The sequence below is a fragment of the Cupressus sempervirens genome, chromosome 10, assembly GCF_028749045.1.
Source record: "Cupressus sempervirens isolate cs-2001-9-10 chromosome 10, ASM2874904v1, whole genome shotgun sequence".
Classification (NCBI taxonomy): domain Eukaryota; kingdom Viridiplantae; phylum Streptophyta; class Pinopsida; order Cupressales; family Cupressaceae; genus Cupressus; species Cupressus sempervirens.
This window is the reverse complement of record NC_143127.1, coordinates 296,821,069-296,845,361: the sequence shown is the minus strand read 5'-3', so window position 1 is coordinate 296,845,361 and position 24,293 is coordinate 296,821,069. Positions and strand designations below refer to the sequence as shown.

General features: G+C 36.0%; 1 protein-coding gene across 4 annotated transcripts in view; it reads right to left on the bottom strand.

Moving 5' to 3' along the window:
- The window catches only part of LOC149533815 (uncharacterized), a 199,487-nt gene that overhangs the window by 162,111 nt on the left and 13,083 nt on the right, over positions 1-24,293 (bottom strand). For all 4 annotated transcript variants that reach the window (XR_016356781.1, XM_089803635.1, XM_089803633.1 and 1 more), the window contains exons 2-3: positions 14,034-14,721; positions 13,799-13,883 (exon numbers count right to left, since the gene is read on the bottom strand). Coding sequence is in view for 3 of the 4 variants with exons in the window: in XM_089803635.1 (XP_089659761.1) it covers positions 13,799-13,883; positions 14,034-14,721 (773 nt within the window). In the remaining variant the exon portion in view is untranslated. The remainder of the gene's footprint in view (positions 1-13,798; positions 13,884-14,033; positions 14,722-24,293) is intronic.

Sequence of the window (24,293 nt, the reverse complement as noted above, 5' to 3'; positions counted from 1 at the left end):
ATTTGTTATGCATTGATAAAGCTATTTTATAAAGTTAAATTTAAATATTTAACTTTATTAATGCATAGACTATAGTTTGTGGAAAATATTTAAATTAAAAGAGACCCGTTTATTTTATAACACATTGGAGACATAAGTTACATAAAGGGAGTTATGTTTTATCCCACATTGAAAAAACGAAGGATGGAGCTCTTGTGAGAACACTATAAAAGAAATGAAAGAGCTTCTTTTATGCATGGTTGGAAATATCAAAGAAATTGGGGAATTTTCTAGAGATTATGTCTCAATAGTTTGAAAGACGAAATCCCTTCAAGCTGGAAATCTTGACGCCATTGAAAGATATGGTCTTGAGATTCAACATAGTAGCAATCCGAAAAAGCAGTCTGAAAAAGCGGAATCGAAAAAGCAGGTTAAAAAGTGGATACGAAAAAGCAGTCCGAAAAAGCAGAACCGAAAAAAAGCAGGCCGAAAAAGCAGTTCGAAAAAAGCAAAGCAGAAGGGGCAGCATAGAAGGAAATTATTACAGCCATCTACAACCAGGTTCTTTTGTTAGTATTGTTTTTTAGAGTGTTATAAGCTTTCAGCTGTAAGTGTGCATTATACCAACATTATCATTTTGTAATCCATGTAAATGCCAAAGTCTTGGCCATATTTCATGAGCATTGTAATTTTCATTGCAATTAAGAAGATAATAGTTGCTGGTGTCATTTAAGCAATTTAATATCATTATTTATCAACTAGTTAGTTTGCATACCAACTGTTTGTAAAAATGCCAGTTGGCTATAGGTGTTCATTTCTCATGCTTAGATCATATATATGCACCGAATATTATCAAAATTGGTAGCACACTCATGTTAGGTCATTGTGTAGTCCATTGTAGTCTTCTAGCACAAGATTCTCATTGATGCAAATTGAAAAAAAAGTCATTTGAAGCTCGCTGAAATACTATATCAGTCATACGTCCCTTGCATGTGAATTGTTTGATGAAATTCCTTGAGCTTTTATCAGCATTTTTGAGAGCAGATTTGAGAAGGGCTATTACAGGGCAACAGAGATAGCAAGCAATTTGAAAGGACAAAAGGATGGGAATGATAACAAATGGAAGAGGGATACTACAGACATAGAAAATGTTATGATGGCAAAAACGAGAGCAAACAATTGTCAGGAAGATGGTCAGAGGGAAAATAAGTTTTTAAAAGATGTTCAGGTTTTAGATGTGGGGATGGAAAAATTGGAAGGAAGCAAAAATGGAGAGCAAGGAAAACAGGTGGTTGAAGTGGCAGAGCAAGGGGGGTTAGGATGGGTGAATGATGACATTGGAGTGAATGTTTGGACTAGGTCAATGGGAGAAGAGAAGATGTCGGGGGGGGGTGTAGACAGAAATGTAATTGGGATTAATAGGGAAGAGGTAGTTAATCGAGAGCCTCAAAAGAGGGAGTGCCAAAGTGAACTGAGGGCTGAGAAATCTAGAAAAGCAACCAGAGAATGGGAGGAAAACGAAGGGTATTTAACAGGGCAGGATGGGGATATGGAAGGGGGGACCGAGGAGGTGTTTAAGGATATTGAAATTTCCACAATTAGGAATTTGAAAGGGAAGTCAGGGGAATCAAGCTCTGAGGAGAGTCTAAATGGGATGGAGGAAGATGGGCAAGATGTAGAGGATGAAGACTTTCAGAGTGGAGGAAAACCTGATCCTGAAAGAAAATAGAACCATTGAAAAGTCAAAGAGCAAAAAGCATAAAGCTTCGTTTGGGGAGAGTCAAAAGAGAGGTAGAAGAACAATAAATGCTTTGATTTAGATAGCAGGAAGTACAAGAGGTCAGAGTAAATTGAAATCGAGAAGGGGTAAGAACCCCTCCCAAAAGGGATGAAGATCCTCTAGTGGAATGTCAGGAGATGCAATGCCCCTGACAAAATCCGCTTGGACAAGAGAGGCTTGGACCAAGCAAAGCCTGATATAATGTTCATGCAAGAAACGAAGGTAAAGTTGGAAAATCTGGGAAGATTAAGAAGTAAATTCGGCAGATGGGAGAGCGTTTGGGAAGCAGCTGAAGGAGCTTCAGGAGGCTTAGGTGTCCTGTGGAATAAAGAAACAATGAAGGGAGTTCAAATGCAGCCAGGATAGAATTGGCAGTGGTTAAAGATATCCTCGAAACAATTGAGATATGACTTAAATGTCATTAATGTTTATGGCCCAACTCAAAGTAGAGAAAAAAGAGATTTGTTGGAAACACTTACAGATTTGCTGGAAATTTTACAAGAGAAGATTATCATTAGAGGGGGAGACTTCAATGCAATCTTATACCTAGAGGGAAAAAAGGGGGTAAGGGATGGATGTCTACCTCACAGGAAAACTTTTCCTCCTTTGTTATGGATAATGGGCTGATTAATATGCCTTTTAAACAGGGCGACCTCATATGGAACAATAGGAGGCAAGGTTATGTCAATATTGCTGAAAAATTGGACAGGTTTTGTTAGGGGCGTCTGGACCAAAGTGGATTGGTCGATGGATGTTGAGATCTTGCCTATTCATGGATCTGACCACTTTCCCATTAGTATGAGATTACAAGAGGAGCTAACTCCAGAGCGTTGCCCTTTTAAATTTGAAGCATTGTGGATGAGGGCGGATGGTTTTAAGGAAATGGTGGAAAGGTGGTGGCGGGAAGCTCCGAAGAGGGAAGGTAATATGGCTTTTAAAAATTTTAAAAAGCTTCAATTCATCAAAGGAAAATTGAAGGTGTGGAATAGGGAATCTTTTCAAAACATTTTTAAAAGGAAAGAAGACTTGGAAGCAGATTTTAAAATCTTAAATGATAAGATAATTCAAGGAGGAATGAATGAGGAAGATTTTAAAAAGGAAAAGAAGCTTAAAAAAGAGTATAATGAGACCTTGTTAAGAGAAGAATTGTTTTGGAGGCAAAAATCTAGGGAAATGTGGCTAAAAGAGCGAGATAGGAATACAAAGTTTTTTCATAATTCAGTTAAAATTAGAAGGGCTCACAACAAAATCTTCTCAATAAAAAATGGTGCCGATGAGATCATAAATGATCCAACCCTAATAAAAAGGAAGCAGTTAATTTCTTCAAGGATAGAGGTCAGATAGAGGATGGAGGGAGGATTTAGATGAGGAGGTGCTGGAAAGTATTCAGAAGTGCATTACTGATGAGCAAAATGCAAAGTTAAATGCTGTAGTTTCGAAAGAAGAAGTAAAAAAAGCACTATGGGGCTTAGGGAAAGATAAGTGTCCAGGACCTGATGGTTTCACAGGGAGTATGGGAGTGTATTGAAGATGAACTCTGGGAAATGGTGGAGGAGTCAAGAAGAGGGGGATTTGTTCTTAAGGATTTAAATAACACCTTTATTGTTTTGGTTCCTAAAAAGGAGGAATGTAACTCTTTTGATGATTTTAGACTGATATCTTTATGCAATATTGTGTATAAAATCATATCAAAGGTGGTGGCTAACAGATTAAAAGAGGTGCTAAACTATGTAATATCAGAAGAGCAAAGTGGATTTGCACCTGGAAGATCAATTTTTGAAGGGTTGATAATAGCACATGAAATGATTCACTCAGTCAGAACAAATAAACTGAGCAAAATGATGAAGCTGGATATAAAGCGGGCTTGTAACGAGGTAAATAGAGTCTTTTTATTTAAAGTTCTCAAAAAATTTGGGTTCAAAGAGGAATGGATTAGATGGGTTAAAGGTTGTCTAAATTCAGTAAGGTTCTCGGTTTTGGTTAATGGAAGCCCCCAAGGTTTTTTCGAATTAGATAAAGGAATAAGACAAGGTGATCCTTTGTCCCCTTTTCTATTCATAATTTTGGCTGAAGTGTTGGGAAGACTGATTACAGATAGGAGGGATAAGGGCCAATGGAAAGGGGTTAAAGTTGCAAGGGGTGTGGACCCTATTTCACATTTACAGTTTGTAGATGATACTTTCCTTACAAGAGAAGCTTCTGAAAGGGAAGCTAGAGTTATGAAAAAAACTCTGGAAATTTATGGGAAGGTGTCAAGACAAAAAATAAGTTGGGCAAAGTCTGAAATTTTTTTCTTTAATACCCCCTCTCAAAGAGAAGAGCTATAGGAAGAATTTTAGGTATAAGGCAGGGAGCTCTCCCAAGTAAATATTTAGGAATCCCCTTATTCCAAGGACAGAACAAAGGAGAAGTTTGGAAGGGATTAGTGGAGAAATGTCTCAAAAGAATGGAGGGTTGGAAAGGTAAGTGGCTAACTTCAGCTGGCCAGATTTTGATGTTAAAATCCGTGGTTTCAGCATTACCAATTTTTTCAATGATGTGTTTAAAAATTCCTAAGGTGATAAATTTAGTGGAAAGGCAAATGAAGAGATTTTTCTGGAGTGGGGCAGATGAGGAAAAAAAGTGGCCTTTACTAAAATGGGATAAAATATGTAGGCCAAAGAAGTTTGGAGGGGCTGGTATTAGAAACTGGAATACAATGAATATAGCCTTAGGGGCTAAATTGGTGTGACAGCTGGCAAATGATGATGAGCAATTATGGATGAGGATTCTAAAGGCTAAATATTTGGATACTACTGAGAATTTATGGATTTTAACTATCCAAAATTTGATAAGAGGCTCAGCAATATGGAATTTTATTCTATCTTGTAGAGGAAATGGCAATAGGGAAAAATTTTGGGAGGATTCATGGAATGGAAATAAATCTTTGGAAGAGGAATGTGGCGATAAAGGTTTGAAAAAATTCTTGTGTGAAAGATGGGGCAAGAATGTCAGAAACTATTTAGTAGAATGTGAAGGGGTTTTAGGAAAATGCTGGCAATGTAAAGATTGGAGAGTGGAGGGTCTTTCGGAAAGACAACAACACACTCTTAAGGAAATCTTTATGGGTAGAAAGGTATGCATACTAAATAAAGAAGACAAGATCAGTTGGTGTGCAACAGCCTCAGGGAAATACTCAATTAAGTTGGTATATGAAATTCTAGATTCTAGGATGGATGATTGTTTTGAGGCAGAGGATTTGTGCTAGAGTAAGGAAATTCTCCCAAAGGTGGGCACATTTGCATGGTTAGCAATTCAAGGAAGAATCTTAACAGGGGAGAGAAGACGAAAATTTGGGTTTCAGAGCCCTACAAAATGTTTTATGTGTGGAAAGGATGAGGAAAATGTGGATCACTTATTGCTTAATTGTGAGGTAGCAGCAAATTGTTGGATGCAAATTCAGGAAAAACTCGGTTGGGAAGGCCCATGGAGTCCCTCTCTTAAGGCCTTTTTCATTTCATGGCCAAGAGGAGGAAAAAGGAATTGTTTAGAATGTATATGGAGAATTGGCCCATCAATTGTGATTGGAAAGAACAAAATAGGAGGATTTTTCAAGATAGATCAGAAACATTAAAGTAGCTTTTAGACCGAATTAACCATTCCATTGAAGAAGTGATGAATGCAGCAGTCTTTAGGAAAAACCTATCAAATTGTGTATTCACGAAAGCAGATATGATAATTCAGAAAAGATGGCCAAGGATTAAAATGGGTAAGGCTGGAGATATGGGAAAGGTTAACTCTAGAGCTAGGAGAAGGGAGGAGGCAACATGGAAAGCCCCCAATTTAAGTTGGTTAAAAGTAAATTTTGATGGAGCCTCTAAAGGAAATCCGGGGAGCTCAGAAGCAGGCTGCATTGTAAAAGATAACTCAAGGAATATAGTAGCTTATGGAGCACTAAAATTGAAAGATGGAACAAATAATGAGGCAGAGTTTCAAGCTGCTTTATTAGCTTTGAAATGTATTAATAGATGTGGAGGGAGGAAAATTATCTTGGAAGGAGACTCAATGGTGGTGGTGCAGGCAGTTAGTAAAAATTCAATCCATGCATGGCACCTTAGAAATTTTTTAGAATCTATAATGGAGGAATTAAAGGATTTTGAGGAGTTTAAAGTGTGTCATGTGTCTAGGGAAGCAAATAGGGAGGCAAACACTTTATTAAAGTGGGCGACAAGTTTAATAGAGGATGGAAGACCAATTTATGAATTATGTAACCATTGGGATATTTTGGAGGTTGATGAAGTTAATGGGGTTTAAATGTAAACCTTTTTAAGACAGATCGAAGTTAAGTAAGGAAGGAGTGACGGCTAATGTCAGTAGGATATAAAGGACTATCAGTAAAGGTGGCGGAAAGATTGTGCAGATCACCAATTATGACTCTCATAATGAGAAAAGATGGCAATCGGCCAGTTCGAAGTGTGTGGTGAAATGATGGGACAGTGGCTTAAAGAGAAAGGCAGTCAGAAAACTTAATAAATTCTTGTATGAAGGAAATAAACCTATCTAAAACAGTAAACTGTAGCAATGAAAGTGACGGATTTGATAAAAGATGGAGGCAACATTTACCTTTCAAACAAAGCGATAGCAAAAAGCCCTCTTTGGACCAGTGCAGGATAAACGGCTAAAACAACTAATGAAGTGCCCAATGTTGGGAGTTATAGCGACTGTGAAAGAGACGGTGAACTTTTCCAAAACTCCACACATCACTGGAAGATCAACGTGGATATTGCGGCCATTGTAATGGTGTGGGGAATAGAAATTGCATGTCCGATTGAAGAAGGGGAGTGGGTGGTCAAAAAATTGTTCCGTGATGATTTACTTGGGGGGATAGAGTCCCTTTTAGAGTGGGCTTGGCCAGGCAAAGGATTTGATTACAGTGAGTGCTATGAAGACTATGAGGAAGGTTCGAGAAAAGGGAGAGTGGGTTTCCTTTAGTGGTCAACAGGAGTGAATAAAGAATTATATAAAGAGAAAGCAAAATAGGCATGGGCAAATTTGAGGATGGAAATTCAGAGCTTCATGGAGGAGAGTGGGCAGAGGGTTAAAGGTTTCTTTATAAACCACCCTAAGAAGAGGAGGAGTGCCGGTGCAAGGAGGATAAGGGGGATGGTTAAGGAGAAATCCCTAGTGAGGGTGGAAGACTGAAGAAGCAGAAGGGGAGGCATGGCAATTTTGTCTAAATTTTGTGAGGATAAAATGACGAATGTGTCTAAAGGTAAAGGATTTGAATTTTGTGTAAAGGGCAAGGGAGCGAGAAAGTGAAGTTGACCAGCAAGAAGGAATAGAAAAAGTCGATGGCAATTCAGTGTTAGCTAGAGAATGAAGAATGGAATGTCTGCGGACGAGGGCCATGAAAAAGAGGATCAATCGACAAAGAAAAAGTGAAATTTTGGAACGTCAATGAGGATTTTTTTGGTTTGTGTATCTTTTTGTGTCTTATTGATGTATTCAAAAAAGCCAAATTACGAAAGGCTAAGATGTTTTTAGGGTGGGTGTATTTGTTTAGGAGTTGAGGGATATAGGGTGGTAAGCATGGAATGTATAAGGAGCTTACCAGGTAGAAGTATGTAAAGAGGATAGCTTTAAAGAAGCTTGTAAGTACTAATGTAATGTTGATATTTTATTACAATATAAATAAAAAAACTTATCACCGACCAAAAAAAAATATTCAAGGATAATAAATAATTCTACATAATAAGATTATTCCAATATAGATAAAATAAATGTCTAATCTATATCTAATCATTTTGTCAAATTTGTGTATTTATTAAATATTACTCCTTCATATTGACAAATATTTCAAAATTGAATATATGTTAAATATTAAAATGTATGTCTAACATATATATATATATATAACCACCCATATTAATAATTATATATCCCATAATCTTCTATTAAACATTGAAGGGGATATACCTTATACTTACCTTTAATGGGTCGATTCTCGATGCCCCAATGCCTTTATCGTGACTTTTAATTTGGTGAGTAATCACAGCTTGGAAATTTGATAGGCGTTGAGTGCCCTCTCCATGTCTGAATCGACTATCATCTGTCTTTAATTTGTCCACATCACCGTTCAAACTAGCGTTCCAAACTTCCATCGTAGGAATTCGAGGAATAAACAATAGTTTGTTTTGTTTGCACACGATTTTGTTGTCTTATATCCGGTGGCACCCAAAAATTTAGCAAACTCCATTTTGATCATGTTTATATAAGCAGCACCCAATATAAAATCAAATCATAGTATTTGATAACAAAGTAGCCATATGATTATGCACCATGACTTGTTTGTATCATCCATCGCACATGTTGGCTTGCTTTTAGCTCCCCAACTTTTAAACTTTCAAGGTCAAGTCATAAAGATCAGATTCCTTGACTTTCTCAAATCTGGTAGTGATCTGTGTTGAAAATGCTTTTGTAAAATTGATATGTTGCAAAGATATGGTTTTCAGTTGAACTTAAACCATTGAACCATAAGGTTCAAGTTCAAGTTCAAAGTTCAAAGCTTCAAAATGCAGGTCGTTTAGTTCAAAAGCTCAACTTTGAGGTTCAAGGTTCAAAGGCATGATTGTCCATGCAGTTCCATGATTCAGGTTCAGGGTTACAAATGATCGGTTCAAGGCTCAAAGTTTCAAAGTTCAGGGTTCAAAGCACAGAATTACCAATTCAGAAGCACAAATTCAAGTTCAATTTCAATGGTTCAAATGATACGACTTTGAAGGCCCAAAACCCAAGGGTGAGATCTAGAGTTGTGAATACAACTTGTCGTGAGGTTGGATATGTGAGGCTTTCATTATGAAACATCCAATCTAATAAATAAGAACATGTTGGGTGCTCTCAAGTCACAAACCGCTTATGTGTAGCTTGTTTGGAAAGCAATAAGAATTCTCAGTTCTTTATAACACTTTGAATACCACACAAGAGATCATAAGTCTCACTAAGTGAAGAACTACATTGTGAGAGAAGACAGAGATTGCTAGCAGCACACTCAATGATAGTATGGTTGTCTGGTGTAGACCTAGTGGGTGACCCTTATGCATAATAAATGATACTATCTCTTCCAAAAAGAGAAATTTGTTTGCTTTTAAAGTCACGGTTGGATTTGAAAGCCTTAAATGATTTGATAAATTAGAAGTTTTGTTGGTCATGTCAACTGGAATAGATGGCAATGAAGGACTCATTACGAGTCTCAATCTAGGTTTCTCCTTGGTTCAAAGCTTGTCTTAAGACACGCATTTCATCCATAATCATGTTGTGTGTTTGTCGAAATATTTGGATACTTGTAAGGAGGAAAAACCCATGAATGTATGTGACATGTTTGACAAAATACTGACGACCTCAACACATGGACACATGTTCTTCATTTTCAGAACCGACGACATGGTCATAATGATCCAACAAGTATCAAATCGCAATTAAAGCTCACAGGCAATCCACATAAAATCGTGTGGCATAATTACAGTTCAAGTATGTTGAGTAATAGTTTTAAATAAAGATCAAAGATGGTTTAGGGTAATGGGCTCGAGAAGTAAGGAGCGACTCAATTTGCCTCACAATGATCAGAAGAACAAATACATGTCCTAATAATTAGCATGTGAAAAATACATGAAGATTATTGAGTGAAATGTTGAAAGCCGGATGAATAGCTCCAATGGTTCAACATGATATGGCATGGAATAGCCCGATTTTAACAGAGGGAGCATCACGAATCATGTAGAAATCATGGTAAGATCCGACAGTGATATGAGTTAACAGTGCCCATTCTACCTTATTGAGGTCCCTTCAAATGAGCGAGACACGATGGTGTTAAGAACATTGCAGTTACCATGCACAGTGATAACAAGAAGGAAAATAGCTCATGAAACAATAGAGGAGCCATGCAAACTGTTCGACGAAATGTTGATACAGTTATATGGAGTATAATGGCAAAGTTGAAAGATTGCCTTCAATTCATTTGATCAAATGCTAATTCGCAAGAGATGGAAAAAGTTCGGATTTAAATTAGTTTGGCCTAAGGTATCGAGTGCCTCAATGGGCCAAGAAGTTTGATAAACCATAAGGATCGAAATGTCTAGGTTGATATTGGATGTGCAATTTTCTGTGATGGAGTTATAAGAAGGGAGGAAGGTGTAACCTTACAATCTCAAATGTCAAAGGGACACATAATAGAAACATGTGGAGAACATCATGACCCACTAGTCTCTATAGTCTTGAACATGACAAGATTGAAGAATAAACCAACTCCACCAAGTGTGTCTCTGCAAAGGGACTTATACACGAGCCATTTATGAAGATAGTATAGGCCCAAGAAGCTTTCAGTGGGTTTGGCAACATGATAATGAACCCAGCATGACCTTGAAATGATAGGTGTGCAGCATAGGAAATAAGGAAGGTGCATAATGAAGCAAGGAAGGCTTGTGATAAGATGGGATTGTGATAAGACCAATAGTATAGCCCGACAAGAAGGCACATGTTCAGGATATGTCATATATTAAACACATCTCACACCTACTTCCTGAATTCAATGATAAGTTATACGCATCTCAAATTTATGATTCTCTTCGTAAAATTAATACACAAGAGTACGACAAATTTGTTTCAATGTATATTGAAGCAATTTCTAAGGAGAAATCTTATTAAGTGGCTGAAAACTAGCGGGCAGATGTCTAAAGAACAGTATCATCCTTGGCAATTATAAATGAAACAATGTCGGATAAGGACTCTATACACATGGACTACAAAGTGGAGGAACACCTGGCAACTATTGATACACAGTCATCATGACTAATGCCTTGTAATCAAATTATTTAGATGCCACCTATCCCAACGTGTGTGTGTGCATATATATATATATATATATATATATATATATATATATATATATATATATCTTCCTTTTAATTCGATAAATATCCTAACTACTATAGCTTTAATGTTATAGAACATTAGGCCCGTTAAAGTTAAAAAAGAGACATACCTAAGAAATCAGTTATTTAAACTAAATAAGAATCATTGGAGGAAGAGAATTAAATATGCCAAAAAAAGTTAGAATAGGGATTCTTCTTTTTCTATTCTGGGAGTTCTATAGCTGCAGGAGGAGGGGGAGAATAGTATTTTGATTGTAATAGAGGGAATGTTGGTGAGCTATTTTATTCTTTTGCAAAGATTATGATGATAGAGATGAAACAATAATGTTGTCATTTTGTTATGCCTTTGACTTAAGGGGAAATATACGTGCATGCCAAATCCTGAGGTCTAGGTACTTATTTTTCTGGTTGAATGTGATCTTATGATCTTTTTACTCTATTTCAAATGCAGTTTTGTCATATCATAGTTTGTAGAATGAGATATTTAACCCCTCTTTGTTTTCCTTTGCATACGCAAGGCTCAATAAGTGGTCCTATGGCCATCTGTTGATCTTTGCTTCTTTACCTTATTGTAAATCTAGCAATCGCATTCATTTCATGCTTATGAATAAATTCAGGTTAAAGATACAAGTTGGTGTTTAATTCATTGAATATCTTCTAAGAGGGAGTTGTACCTCTCAATTCAGAGGAAGATTATCAATCCAATGATAATCTATCCAATTGTTGGTAGAATTTGTGCCTTCATCCAGGCATTTTGAGTCATTATTTGCATTTCTTTCCGAAGGACAAATCTGTTTACCAATAGCACGCATAATGTCGGTTTGATATTAGCGGCTATATTTCTTACTTTGATGCCAACAAACAATGTCTACTAAAGGAAATATTCAGATTGGAGTGTTTGCAAGGCAGTGTTCCAATACCATTTGTGTGTGAAATTAAATACACTATCCCTTTATTTCCACATCACTCCCTCGTGGCTTCAGGTTTGTACTTCTCTTTATTTTGTATATACTGGTTCTAGATCTTTGGTCACGGGCTATTCGTTGGTTGCAATTTTGTCACTTATTCTTAGATCCTTCGACAATCAATTTTACCTGCTGTTAGATAAGTATCACAAATATCGTCATCATAATCCTCCTTTGTATTATTACCCTGTGATGTGATCGTCAGTTTTCAATCTATCTTCAATGTTGATTGGATGTTGTCGTCTGCTCATGTGTTATCATTGAAAGGAGATAATTGCTTTCGCCTAGATCCTCAAATATGTGTAAATCTGAGACTTCCTCAGTCCTTCCGATTAGACCAAAACAACTATGGTTTGACTGGTTTTGAAATCACTTTGCAGAGGAAAATTGAATTTCAACCCTGGGATCCCCTAACTCAAAACCTTGTTGGGAGAAGTACAAGTCTATAATATATATAACTACCACATTTTGGTTGATGCTGTTGTCTCCTATGTGTTGCCATGCAACAACAAATCTGCAAACATGCTATTCGGAAATGGATTCTCTTAAGACAAAGGTTGGGGTTATTTGTGGAAGTGTAATAATAGCATACTTTCATTCTAGCATAATCTTTGGTCAGATTTAGATTTCCAAAGATCCCTAAGACCAACCTGCTCTGATACCATATTAGTTTTCATGGAGGATCGTTGCAAATGTACTAAGCACTGCCATAATGTCTGGTATGTGTTTTCCAAATAGCAACGACCTCTTATTTATATCGAGAAGAGACATGTCCCATGTTCATTAAATGATAACAACATAATTATCTATATAATATCTCATATATATAATTTATTATTTAATTAACTACACACATACACACACACATATACATATATGTAACTTCAGTTTAGTCTCAAGTTTATCCAACTGAAGCTACCAAACATCAACAATATTCATCATATATATTGACATATCTTTATACATTTATATTTCTTATTTCTTATTTTCAGTTTGTCATATGCATTTTCATTTATATTGGTATTTTTAACTTTCGTTCAGTTTTTTCCTTTGTTATCTGTTTGGTCTTTCCAACTTTTGGGTTGTTTATTTTACTTTTACTTCTTTTTGGTCATGTGGGTCTTGTCATCCTCGGTCTTTGTGTATGCTTCCAATCTCTTCCCTTCTCCTCTTTTATTCCTTCATTGGTCTGCAATCTGCATTTTCATGTTCCTTTGCTCTCTTGTATCCTAATGATGGATCATGTAGTATGATCCGAAACGTTGGTGCTAAAAAACATTCACACAATCGATCCCAGAAAAAGCAAATACATTGACCTGGATTGTGGAAATCTGATAGACTTAATATTTTAATTATGTTGATTTACGATTTATTTATTATTATTATGCTATTTATTATTAATGTTTTCGTTGATTAAAGAATAATAAAAATAACATTTAATATGTATTATTATAATCTTATAAAATGTTTCAACCTAATAATACAAATCATATTTATTATAATAATCTTATCAAAGATTTCAAACCTAAACCAATTGATTAAAAACATAATTAGACTTTAGATGTCGTCAACCGTCGACCATGCTGGAGCAAATGCAGACCGTTGACACAGCAAAATGGAGACGCATGAAAATACAGACACAGTCGGAAATGGAGCACTATACGTGACCTTCAGCTGACGAAACCCGAGCAGCAAATGCCAGGATATGGAGCAGAATCATTTTTCCCTAGCCGAGTAGCAGACCCAATCATTTTTCCCTAGCCAAGCTTCAAAGGGTTAATTTTTAGCTGATGAAGAGCATGATTTTACAAGCTTTTTTTCTAGAAAACCCAAAAAAATTGTTCCATATGAATTTATAACGAACTTGAACAAAAAATTTACACTTTTTTATGGGTTCGCCGAATTTTGCACTTGGAGCCAAAAATTCGGCAAACCTTGCGACTAAGGCCACAACATTATCATCTGGAATTTAGAAAAATGGTGCATCTGGATAAAAACAAAATTTAAAATAACACTGGATCCAATAATACTTGCAAGAATGACATCATATTGCCTTACCATCAAAATCTGCTACAGTATGATAACTTAATCATCTCTGCATACAGATCATCAGAATGTAGCAAAGATGAATATGAAAAACTGAAGGACCGTAAAAACTTTTAACTTACCATGTATTGGACAAGTATGCAATCTTCGGTGGCTATTGCCTCTGCAACATCCCAGCAATCTTTTTCCATAAGCTTCCTCAGTGTACTGAAAATTTCAGAGCATCAAATTTACTATTTAATCGAAATAACATAAAATTGAGTCTAACTGTGACATGGAAGGTCAAACTCCACTCTGAACATGATGAAATAGAATAAAATAAAAATATTTAATTTTCCAGGAATGCACTCAGGGTACCTTTTCCTATATTGATGATATGAGCCAGGGAATTCCTGCTGCAAATTATATTTTTCCACACTCTTATAAGCTTTCTTGAACATACCCAACTCTGTGCAGTGCTGTATAAGAGAACAGATCATATCCTTTCCCATGTATGCTGCCCATTCTTCTGCTGCTTCAAATTGATTCGCATGGATCATAACAAGCAAGAATTCGTGGGAACTAGAGTGCTGAAAAGAAAATTGCTTTAAAAGAGCAACTGCACTAGTATACAGGCGCAACTTAATCAACCCTAAAATAAATTGTTCTATACAGGTTTTTGCTTTCACTATTTTTTCAGCCTCATCCAATGCAGGTGTGTGCATCACTCCTGCTATATCTCTCAACTGAATGCCAAAAACTGTTGCTAGTTTAACCAGGACACGCACCCTTAATGTCACTGATCCTTTAATTACATTATGGAACAACTTAGAAGCCAGAATCCGTGCTTCAGTAGAATCAGCTACAGACATGTTCACTTTATCCAAAGATGAAAGAGCTGATGTCAACAAGTGACTAAGGGTTTCATTGCTGTCAGCATCGAGGAGAAGCAAAGCATTGAGGCAGGACATGACATAAGTAGCAGGTCCAGGTGGCGGAGCACTGGATAAAGCATGTATAACTTGTTGACGAAGAGCCTGGAACTTTACAATTGTCTTTCCATTCCCTGAAAACAAAGAAATGAAATTATCAGAAAAAACACTCAGATTGCATCATCCAAGCAATAAGTGCACCTGTGTCTTCAATAATAATAACTGAAAAAATGGCTAAAAGTTGATAAAAATACAAGCAGATGCCAACCAGTGGACCAGTCATAGATTCACAAGTCCAATAAGAGTTGAAACAGAGTCTGTTTTCAATAAACAGAGCCTAAATCATGCTCACGTGGACAACAGAAAGCTAAATCAATAAAAGAAAATATCTGTATTGAAAACAAGGAGCTTAACATCTTCAACTAAGCCACAATCAATAATTTTCACATGTCCATTTCATTATCAGAATATTATTGGCAAGTGTCTCAACCTTTCTTGTAGTTATCATTATATTTGTATTTATTTATTTTTAAATGTACTACCTTTTGTTTATTGTGTTGTCAAATCTATTGTCTTTTGTGAATCAATCTAATTCAATTGTAGTTTCCCTAGTCAGTTTGCAAGATCATCTTTTCAAAACCTATATGTTTCAACGAATACTTTTGCAAGGTGATAATGATCACCACAAGTCCATTAAGAAGCAAATAATGATATAACAGAAAATATCAAAGACAACAGGGGACCAGGGAATGATGGAACAGATCAAAGAAGAACAACAACATACAAGGGCATTTAGGAGCATGTAAACAGAGTTGATGTAAGGACTTACTCTGTCCAACACTTAAAGGTGTCAAGGTTAACATGTTCTCCTGCGTAGGCACACTCTATAGTGGTTCAACCATGTAAATAAACATTATACCTATAAATATTGAAGTGGCAACATTTATGGCAAGCTACACCTAAATGTCAAACAATGTGTTTAATGAATCGCAGCTGCACATTTCCATGGGTATATATAATGTCCCTTATTGGGACACTTGCTCAATTTTCCCTAGAATTCTCAAATGGGGTTTGGATTATGTAAGGGGATGTAAATTCTCAAAATAGATTTAGAGTCTGCAACCAGGGTAGATATCAAAAATAAATAAACATATAATTCAATAATTTTAAAAATAGAATTCTAATCATCATTATTAATCTATTATTCATAATGCACTTGTGGGATTCCCTTAAAGCTATCCCCATTACGAAGTACCAGGGGAGATCATATAAGGCGACTTGAAACTGTCCATCAAGCCCAAGAACACAAAATTACACGTGCCATTCAGCCACCCAGCCCCATCCAAGGTTACCCAACTCGAATGAACCCTTATGCTACTTGCATTCCTCGTATGGCCTACCTACCCTCCATAATGAAACAGTAGATTGGATGAAAGTTCAAAGGAATCGTTATATCTAGTCTATCATGCATAGAATACATAAGAACAAGAACAACAATGTAGATAAATATATAAATAATGGTGACAATATGCATTATCTATATGTTTCTCCTATTTCATATCAAATGGAAGATAAATAACAGTTCAACCTAATCATAATCTAAGGCCTTATACAACATACCAAAAATTCTTTGACCAGTACATAGACTGCTGTTAAATTTAAAGATTAGACTGCCGGTTCTTACCTGATCGAACGCTTATCTTGTCTTTGATGGACTGACTTATTAATGTTTGAATGATTAATATAAACTGATTGAGTTGATTGATGGTCTGTTTTCTTGATTCCCAATTGGTGTTTGATGGATGATTAAATGATTTCTTCTGATTTGATGATGTCATATATAAGTGAGTGATGATTGAATGTATGTGAATTCATAGAGTGAAGAGTGATGATACAGTGGGTGTTGATTGATGTGTTTGTGAGCGATGATAGATAAGTCCCTTGAAAGCTTGGAATAATTTCTCCTTTGCTAGTGAAAGGGTCACCACTTTTCATTTTTGCCTTTGAGAATAATATATTATTCCCCCAAATTCACCTCCCTCGGATCCTCCTCAAATGAAACCTTCTCCTTTTTATATCTTCCAATGTGAGTCAGAAGTTACACCTCTTTATCATGTCTGCCCCTTCCAAGAGTCATGACCTATCACAATTACCACCTTTCAAACATTCCAGCTCTTGAGAGAGTCACAATATTTCATACAACCATTTGAAACAGTCACAACCCTTCATCATTTGTTGCCCTTTAAAAGAGTCACAACCCTCCATAATTACAACCTTTTGGGAGAGTCACAACCTTCCATAACTTTTTCCTTTTGAAGGAGTCACTTCCTTACTCTCTTCTCAATTAATTCTTTCTTGATTCATGCCTTCCCTTTTGTTAATGTATAGCTTAGTCGAATAAATAAGTATTTATTATTTATTTATATATTTGCACATTAAAATATGTGATCTGAATTTAAGAAGTGGGCTGCAAACATGATATCTGGTGAATCAAATACCTAGGATACCAATGTTCAAGTTCTAGAAAATCTTGCAAAACTTGAAAGAGTTGTATGCAAACCAAAAGCCATCTTATTAATCGAAATTGAAAGAATATATATAGTGATGGAATATCAAGTCACCATAGCCATGAATTCGAAATGTTTATGTGGCTATAATAAAAACAACAAAATTAAACTAAAACTATTCAAACTAGGTGTTTAATTACCCTAACTTGTCAAGGTCATAACTTTTCACCTAGAGCTCGGATTTCGAAACCACTTACACCGTTGGAAAGAACTAAAAATCTAATTTCAGTCCCTAAAACAGCGAGCCTACAGCTGCCCAATTTTAGGGACCGATGAAAGTTTCGACTTGAAATTTTGAGCAGAAGACCTCCAAAAAGGCCAAACAAAAAGACATAGAAAAACTTTTTTTTAAATATGAAAAAATACTTTTAAATATTTGATCTTCTATATAATTTGGATCATTCCTCCCCCTTAAGAGGCAATGGACCCCATTGCATCAATCTTCTGCAATAGATGAGGGAATTGTGCTCCAATTTGTTCCTTGGTTAACCATTTTCCCTGATGAGAGAACTGACCAGCCCGAACCACCCTACATAGCGGAATTTTCTGATTTCTCAAAGATTTCAGCATGACTTCAATGACATGATCACATTGTAATGGAGTACTAGTGGATGGATTCAATTCTATAGCATGAATATGTTCAGCAGCTTGAGAGATGTCCAATAATGGAGAAAAATAGGGTCGCAACAATTCCACATTAAAATCTGGATGTAACCCCAAAAATTGTGGTAGATCAAGTTCAAAAGCATTCTCACCAACTTGTTTCTTAATGGTATATGGTCCATACCGAATAGGACGAAGCTTTCTATAAGGTCCTTGGATGTGCTCCTTCTGAAGATGTAGCCATACCTTGTCACCAATCTGGAAATGATGGGGAGCTCTATGCTGATCATGTGTTTGCTTTTACTTCTTATTGCTCTGCTCTAAAATATCATGAACTTGTTGCTATAACTGTTTGATCTTTTCAATAAATTTGTTTGCTTTATCTGCCTCCTTTTTAGTATTTAGTGGCTGACTAGATTGCAAGATGGGTAGTGCTACATCTATAGGTTGCAATGGTTGATACCCAAGACAAACCTCAAATGGACTATTTCCTATAGTAGTGTGGAGTGCACGGTTGTAGCTATGTTGCACATAAGGCCAGCTCTCATCCCATGTACGTGGGTGTTTGGAGTGGTACATTCGAAGGATATGGATAATCATTCTATTAAATACCTTTGTTTGGCCATCTATTTGAGGATGGAATGTTGTAGACTTTGTCAACTTCGTGTCCATTCTAGCCAATAATTAAGACCAAAAATTGTTGAGGAACCTGCTATCCCTGTCTAAAATAATACTTTTTGGCAGCCCAAAGTGAAACCAAACATGTTCAAAAAATAGCTTGGCAGTCTCCTCTGCTGAAATCATTTTTTTACAAGCCACCATGATAGCCATTTTAGAAAATCTATCTACTACCACATATATACAATCATTTCCCCTTCTGCTACTTGGGAGCCCAAACATAAAATCCATTGAAATAGAATGCCATGGTTTATCAAGGATAGGTAATGGTAGATAGAGGCCCAATTTATGGTTTGAAGGCTTTGCAATTGCACATGCAACACAAGATTTTATATATAAAACAATATCATGTTTGATTTTTGGCCAATAGAAATACTTTTGGAGAATTGCAGTAGTCTTACCAATACCAAAATGTCCTGCCACCCGGCTATAGTGTGCTTCCCATATCAATTTCTTTCTTTCTTCACTGGGGACACATATATGACCAATATGACAAAGTAACCCATCCTATATATAAAATTCAAGAACATGCTTCCCTTCTAAGACTGTATTGTAAATGTTACAAAAATAGATCATTACCATATAGTTGAGCCCAACTTTCTGTTTGATGGCCACAGGAATCCAACACCATTGTCAAAACTATGATTGGAGGCCTACTCAAACAGTCTGCTACTTTATTAGTACTGCCCTTTTTATGACAAATGTTGAGGTGAAATTGTTGCATATAAGTTGACCACCTCTAATGCCTATCATTTTGCAACTTCCCTTTTGTTTGCAAGAATTGAAGAGGTTTATGATCTGTATGTATCACAGTTTCCTTTCCCAAAATATAGTGCTTCTACTGTTTACAGGCCTGAACAATGCCATACAACTCCTTGTCATAGGTGGGGTACCTTCGAACTATTTCAGAAAATGTCTCACCATGATATGCAATGGGATGCCCGTGTTGCATGAGTAGAACACCAAGAGCGTAATCTAATGCATCTATTCTATTTCAAATGATTGTTGCAAATCTGGAAGGACCAATACTAGAGCTGAACATAATCTGAGTTTTAATTCCTCAAATGTTTTTTCTTTGTCCTTTGTCCACTAAAATGTTGCTTGTGTTCCACCTTTGAGTAACTAATTAAAAGGCCATGATAAATGTGAAAAAACAAACACAAATCTGCAATAGAAGTTGGCTAGACCCAAGAAACTGCGAAGCTCTGTGAAATTTTTAGGAGGTGGCCAATCTCTGATTATTTGTATCTTTGTAGGGTCCACGTGAACGCCCTCACAATCAATGACTGTGAAATTTTTAGGAGGTGGCCAATCTCTGATTATTTGCATCTTTGTAGGGTCCATGTGAACACCCTCACGATCAATTATGTACCCTAACTATTGGATGTTTTGCATACCAAAAGAGCACTTGCCTATGTTGGCATAGAGTTTATGTTTTTGGAAACTCAAGAGTACTTGTTCAACATGTTGCAAATGTTCAGACCAAGTTTTACTAAAAATGAGGATATCATCCAAATAAACAACTGCAAAAGAATCAATAAATGGTCTAAGCAAATCATTCATCAACCTTATAAATGTAGTGGGAGCATTTGTAAGGCCAAAAGGCATAACCAGCCATTCAAACAAGCCTTCCTTGGACTTGAATGCAGTCTTCCATAGATTTGCTGGATCAACTGGTACTTGGTGATATCCAGATTTCAAGTCAATTTTTGTAAAGAACATAGCCCCCTTAAGTTGATCCAAAAGATCATCAATTCGAGGAATTGGAAATCTATTTCATAGTAATTTTGTTAAGTGCCTTGTAATCAATACAAAGTCTCCATGTCCCATCTTTCTTTCTTGCCAAAACAATAGGGCTGCCACAAGGTGAAGCACTTGGCCCAATATGTCCCTTTTCAATCAATTCTTGAATTTGTCTCTTAATTTCATCATTTTCCAAAACTGACCTCCTATATATTGGCTCATGTGGTAATGGTGTTCTTGGAACTAGATCAATAGAATGCTTTACTTGACAGTGTGTTGGGACCCCTACTAGTGATTTAAACACAATATGGTATTTTGTCAAGATTTTATCCATCTCCTTTTGCTGGTCTACTATTGTGGCCACCTTAGTGTGTGTGTTAAGAACAACTAACTTTGTTTTCTTAGAACAAATCATAAGGAGTACAAAAGTTCTAGTTTGAGCAATTAAACGTTTACATTGTTTAGCACTAATCAAAGAAGCAACTTGAGTTGGGCATACCTCTGGTATTTGAATTTTCTTTTCACCAAGCTTGATTGTGACATTGCGTGGTTTGGATTCATACACCCCATGCCTTTCATACATGTATGGCTGCCCCAGCAAAACATCACATACATCTAAAGGTGTTAAATCACAAATTACTTCATCCTTGAATGGTTTGATTGAGTATGATAGGTGACACTGCTGATTTACCTGAATGTCTTTTCCTTCATTAACCCATCCTATAGAGTATGGTTGTGGGTTTCTTGTCATTTTTAAACTTAATCTCTTGGCTGTCTCCATAGAAATTAAGTTCTTTTGGCTACCACTATCAACAATAAAATGTAGAGGTTTTCCATCAACCCACCTCTATGAATGGAACAATCTCTCTTCATCTTCACGCAGAACTACTTTCACTGTTGCAACTATGGCATATGGGTCTGCTTCTATCACCAAGTCACTGTCAGGAGTTTCTAATGGTGTGGATTCAGGCTCAGCTTCATCTCCTCGTATTTTTGTCAAGTTTTTAATTCTTCAACACTCCTTTGTGTTATGAGTTGGACTCTTATGTATCTCACACCACATGCCTGTATCTGTTTGTGTTTTTTTAGTAGCCCACTAGGTATTCTTGGGTGGATTTGAGGGAGGGTCCTTCCCCACTGGTTTTCCTCTGAATTTATTACTGCCTTCACCCCTTTGGCTTATTATTTGAAAAGTAATCTCTTTTTCCTTTCTATTTGAATTCAATTTTTGTAGCATATTTGTAAGCAGTTGCAAATGTTTTAATATTCAAGAATTCCATTTCATTTTGAATGTATCTATGAAGCCCACTACGATATTTCAAAATTCGATGCTACTCTGAATCTTTTATACCCAATTTTGCAAAGTGCATGGAATGTATTGGTGTAATCTTGTACAGATTGGTCCCTCTTTTGTCGAAGCAACTGCCATTCTATATATTTAAGTTCATATACATCTTCAGGCAAGTATGCTTCTTTTATGTATTCCACAAATTCTCTCCAAGTGGATTTTTTATTAGAGAGTATTTCCAACTCTTCTCCAGCTTTGCTTTCCTTATTCAATACTATCGTTTCCCATGCTACTTTGACATGGGTTTCAGCTTTTAAGAGAGCAAATGTTATATTTTTTGCATCAAAAAAATTATTTACACAGAAGTATCGTTCTAACTTCAATAACCAATTATCAATAGCATCAACATCAACTTTTCCTTCAAAATTTGGGCTATCAAAATTCACCTAAACATTAAAAGGGGTGTTCCCATGGAACGGTGCTACTAAACTGGGCACTTGTTGGGTCTTCAAAAATTTTGAAAACTTACTCATCATATCTTCTTGTTGCCTAGCCAAAGCCTCTTCCACCATCTTCTTCACAGAGTCTGCCAAATTATCCAACATCTTTGGTTTTTTGCGCCACAAAGGAAGGTATTTCGACAATTTCTCGTGGCAAATCCTAATCTTTGATAGGAAGTTCTTGTGTTAGTTTGCATACAGGAGTGTTCCCGCTCTGATACCACTGATCTGAATTTAAGAAGTGGCTTGCAAACATGATATCTAGTGAATCAAATACCTGCGATACCAATGTTCAAGTTTTGGAAAATCTTGCAAAACTCGAAAGAGTTGTATGCAAACCAAAAGCCATCTTATTAATCAAAATTGAAAGAATATATACAATGATGGAATATCAACAGTCACCATAGCCACGAATTCAAATGTTTATGTGGCTATAATAAAAACAACAAAATTAAACTAAAACTATTCAAAACTAGGTGTTTAATTACCCCAACTTGCCAGGGTCATAACTTTTGACCTAGAGCTCGGATTTCAAAACCACTTACACCGTTGGAAAGAACTAAATATTTAATTTCAGTCCCTAAAACAGCGAGCCTGCGGCTGCCCAAATTTAGGGACTGATGAAAGTTTCAGCTTGAAATTTTGAGCAGAAGACCTCTAAAAAGGCCAAATAAAAAAGACAGAGAAAAACTTTTTTTAAATATGAAAAAATACTTTCAAACATTTGATCCTCTATATAATCTAGATCAATATGTTAGATAATCTTTGTTGATATTTATGAATTCAATTTAAAACTGTGGAAATAATAAATAATAAATGGAGATCGACTAACTTAAGGTTGCTAAACTATGTTTATCAATCACCATCGGGAGTAACGGTATTAGTTTTGTCGTGACTGGGAGCCACACCATGATAGGACGTGACTCCTAATCAAGGCACGCCTATCGTGTGTAACTCCCTCAACTTATACTTATACCTTTGTCGTGTCTTTCAAACATACACAATGAACACATATATTTCACTTCAGTCTTCCAGTATAGTTTGCAAAGCACGGGCAAAGTCTTCCAGTCTAGTTTACAGAGCATGAGCAATATTTAATCTCAGATGTTATATTTGTAAGTTTTTGCAAATTTTGATGTAAGAATACTAAAATATTACCTTCAAATCTTGCTAGGAATGGTCCTTAGATATTCTGGACAGAATATAAATTTTTCTTGGAGAATGGTGAATAATTCTAGAAATTGATTTTATTCCTGATATAAAATCGCTCAAGGTAGTAATGCTAGAAGAGAAGACTTGTTTTAATGTGTGTCTTCTATCCAAATACTTGCCTCTCTTCATAGTAAACCCAAGGAGCATGTCCTTAGAAAGGACATGACCCTTTCTAGGTCGGCCCTCCATAAAACAACTTCTCCTCTACAAATCAGCGGCCTTAACCATGAACTAATAGTTAATTGTTAATTAACTACAATAGTAAAATGCAAGGCATATAAGTATGCCTAGAAAATCGGCAATTTGTTCTAGGGAGATGTATTTATTATGAGGCCCTATATAAAAGAAATTACATGCATTTTAGATCTGTCTAATCTGAAAAATCAAATCATTAATATGATCAAGTTATCAAGATTTAACACTCCCTCTTAACTTGATAATATAAATGAGAGGAACACATCTAGCAACATTGTTAAGCATAGATTTGTACTCTATATCTATCTGATTCTTCCAAGCATGTAGTATCATGGTACACATGATACTTTGTCATATTACTAAACATGTAATATGAATTATCACTAATACTTGTGATAACAGTATTACATGTGATGCAATACACAGGAAAAAATCCCGAGAATGATTAAATTCTTCCTTTATCCAAGTTATGACTCAGGTACTGACAACCCTACATCACAATATGATCCTGAGTTAAGATATGCCAGTACACAGGATAAAATTCGGAGAATGATTAAATTCTTTATCCAAGTTGTGACTCATAGGCATAGAAATGTCTACATCACAATGTGATCTTGAACTCATCTAGATCTGATAGTAGTTCTCTACTATTTAGTACATTATCTCAGAGATTGTCATCTCTCATAATGTCTTTTATACAAGTGTTCATTATCTCAGAGATCGTCACCTCTTAGATAATGAATACAAATGGTGAAGCCCATAACAGTCAATACCCTGACAATAATAATTTTAACACAATTATTTCATAATAATTAAATAATACAAATGTATTATAATTCAACCATATCAAGTCTTTTTCTGAAATGATCTATCTTCACTTGAAAGAGAGGTTTGGTAAGAATATCTGTTGTCTGATCTAC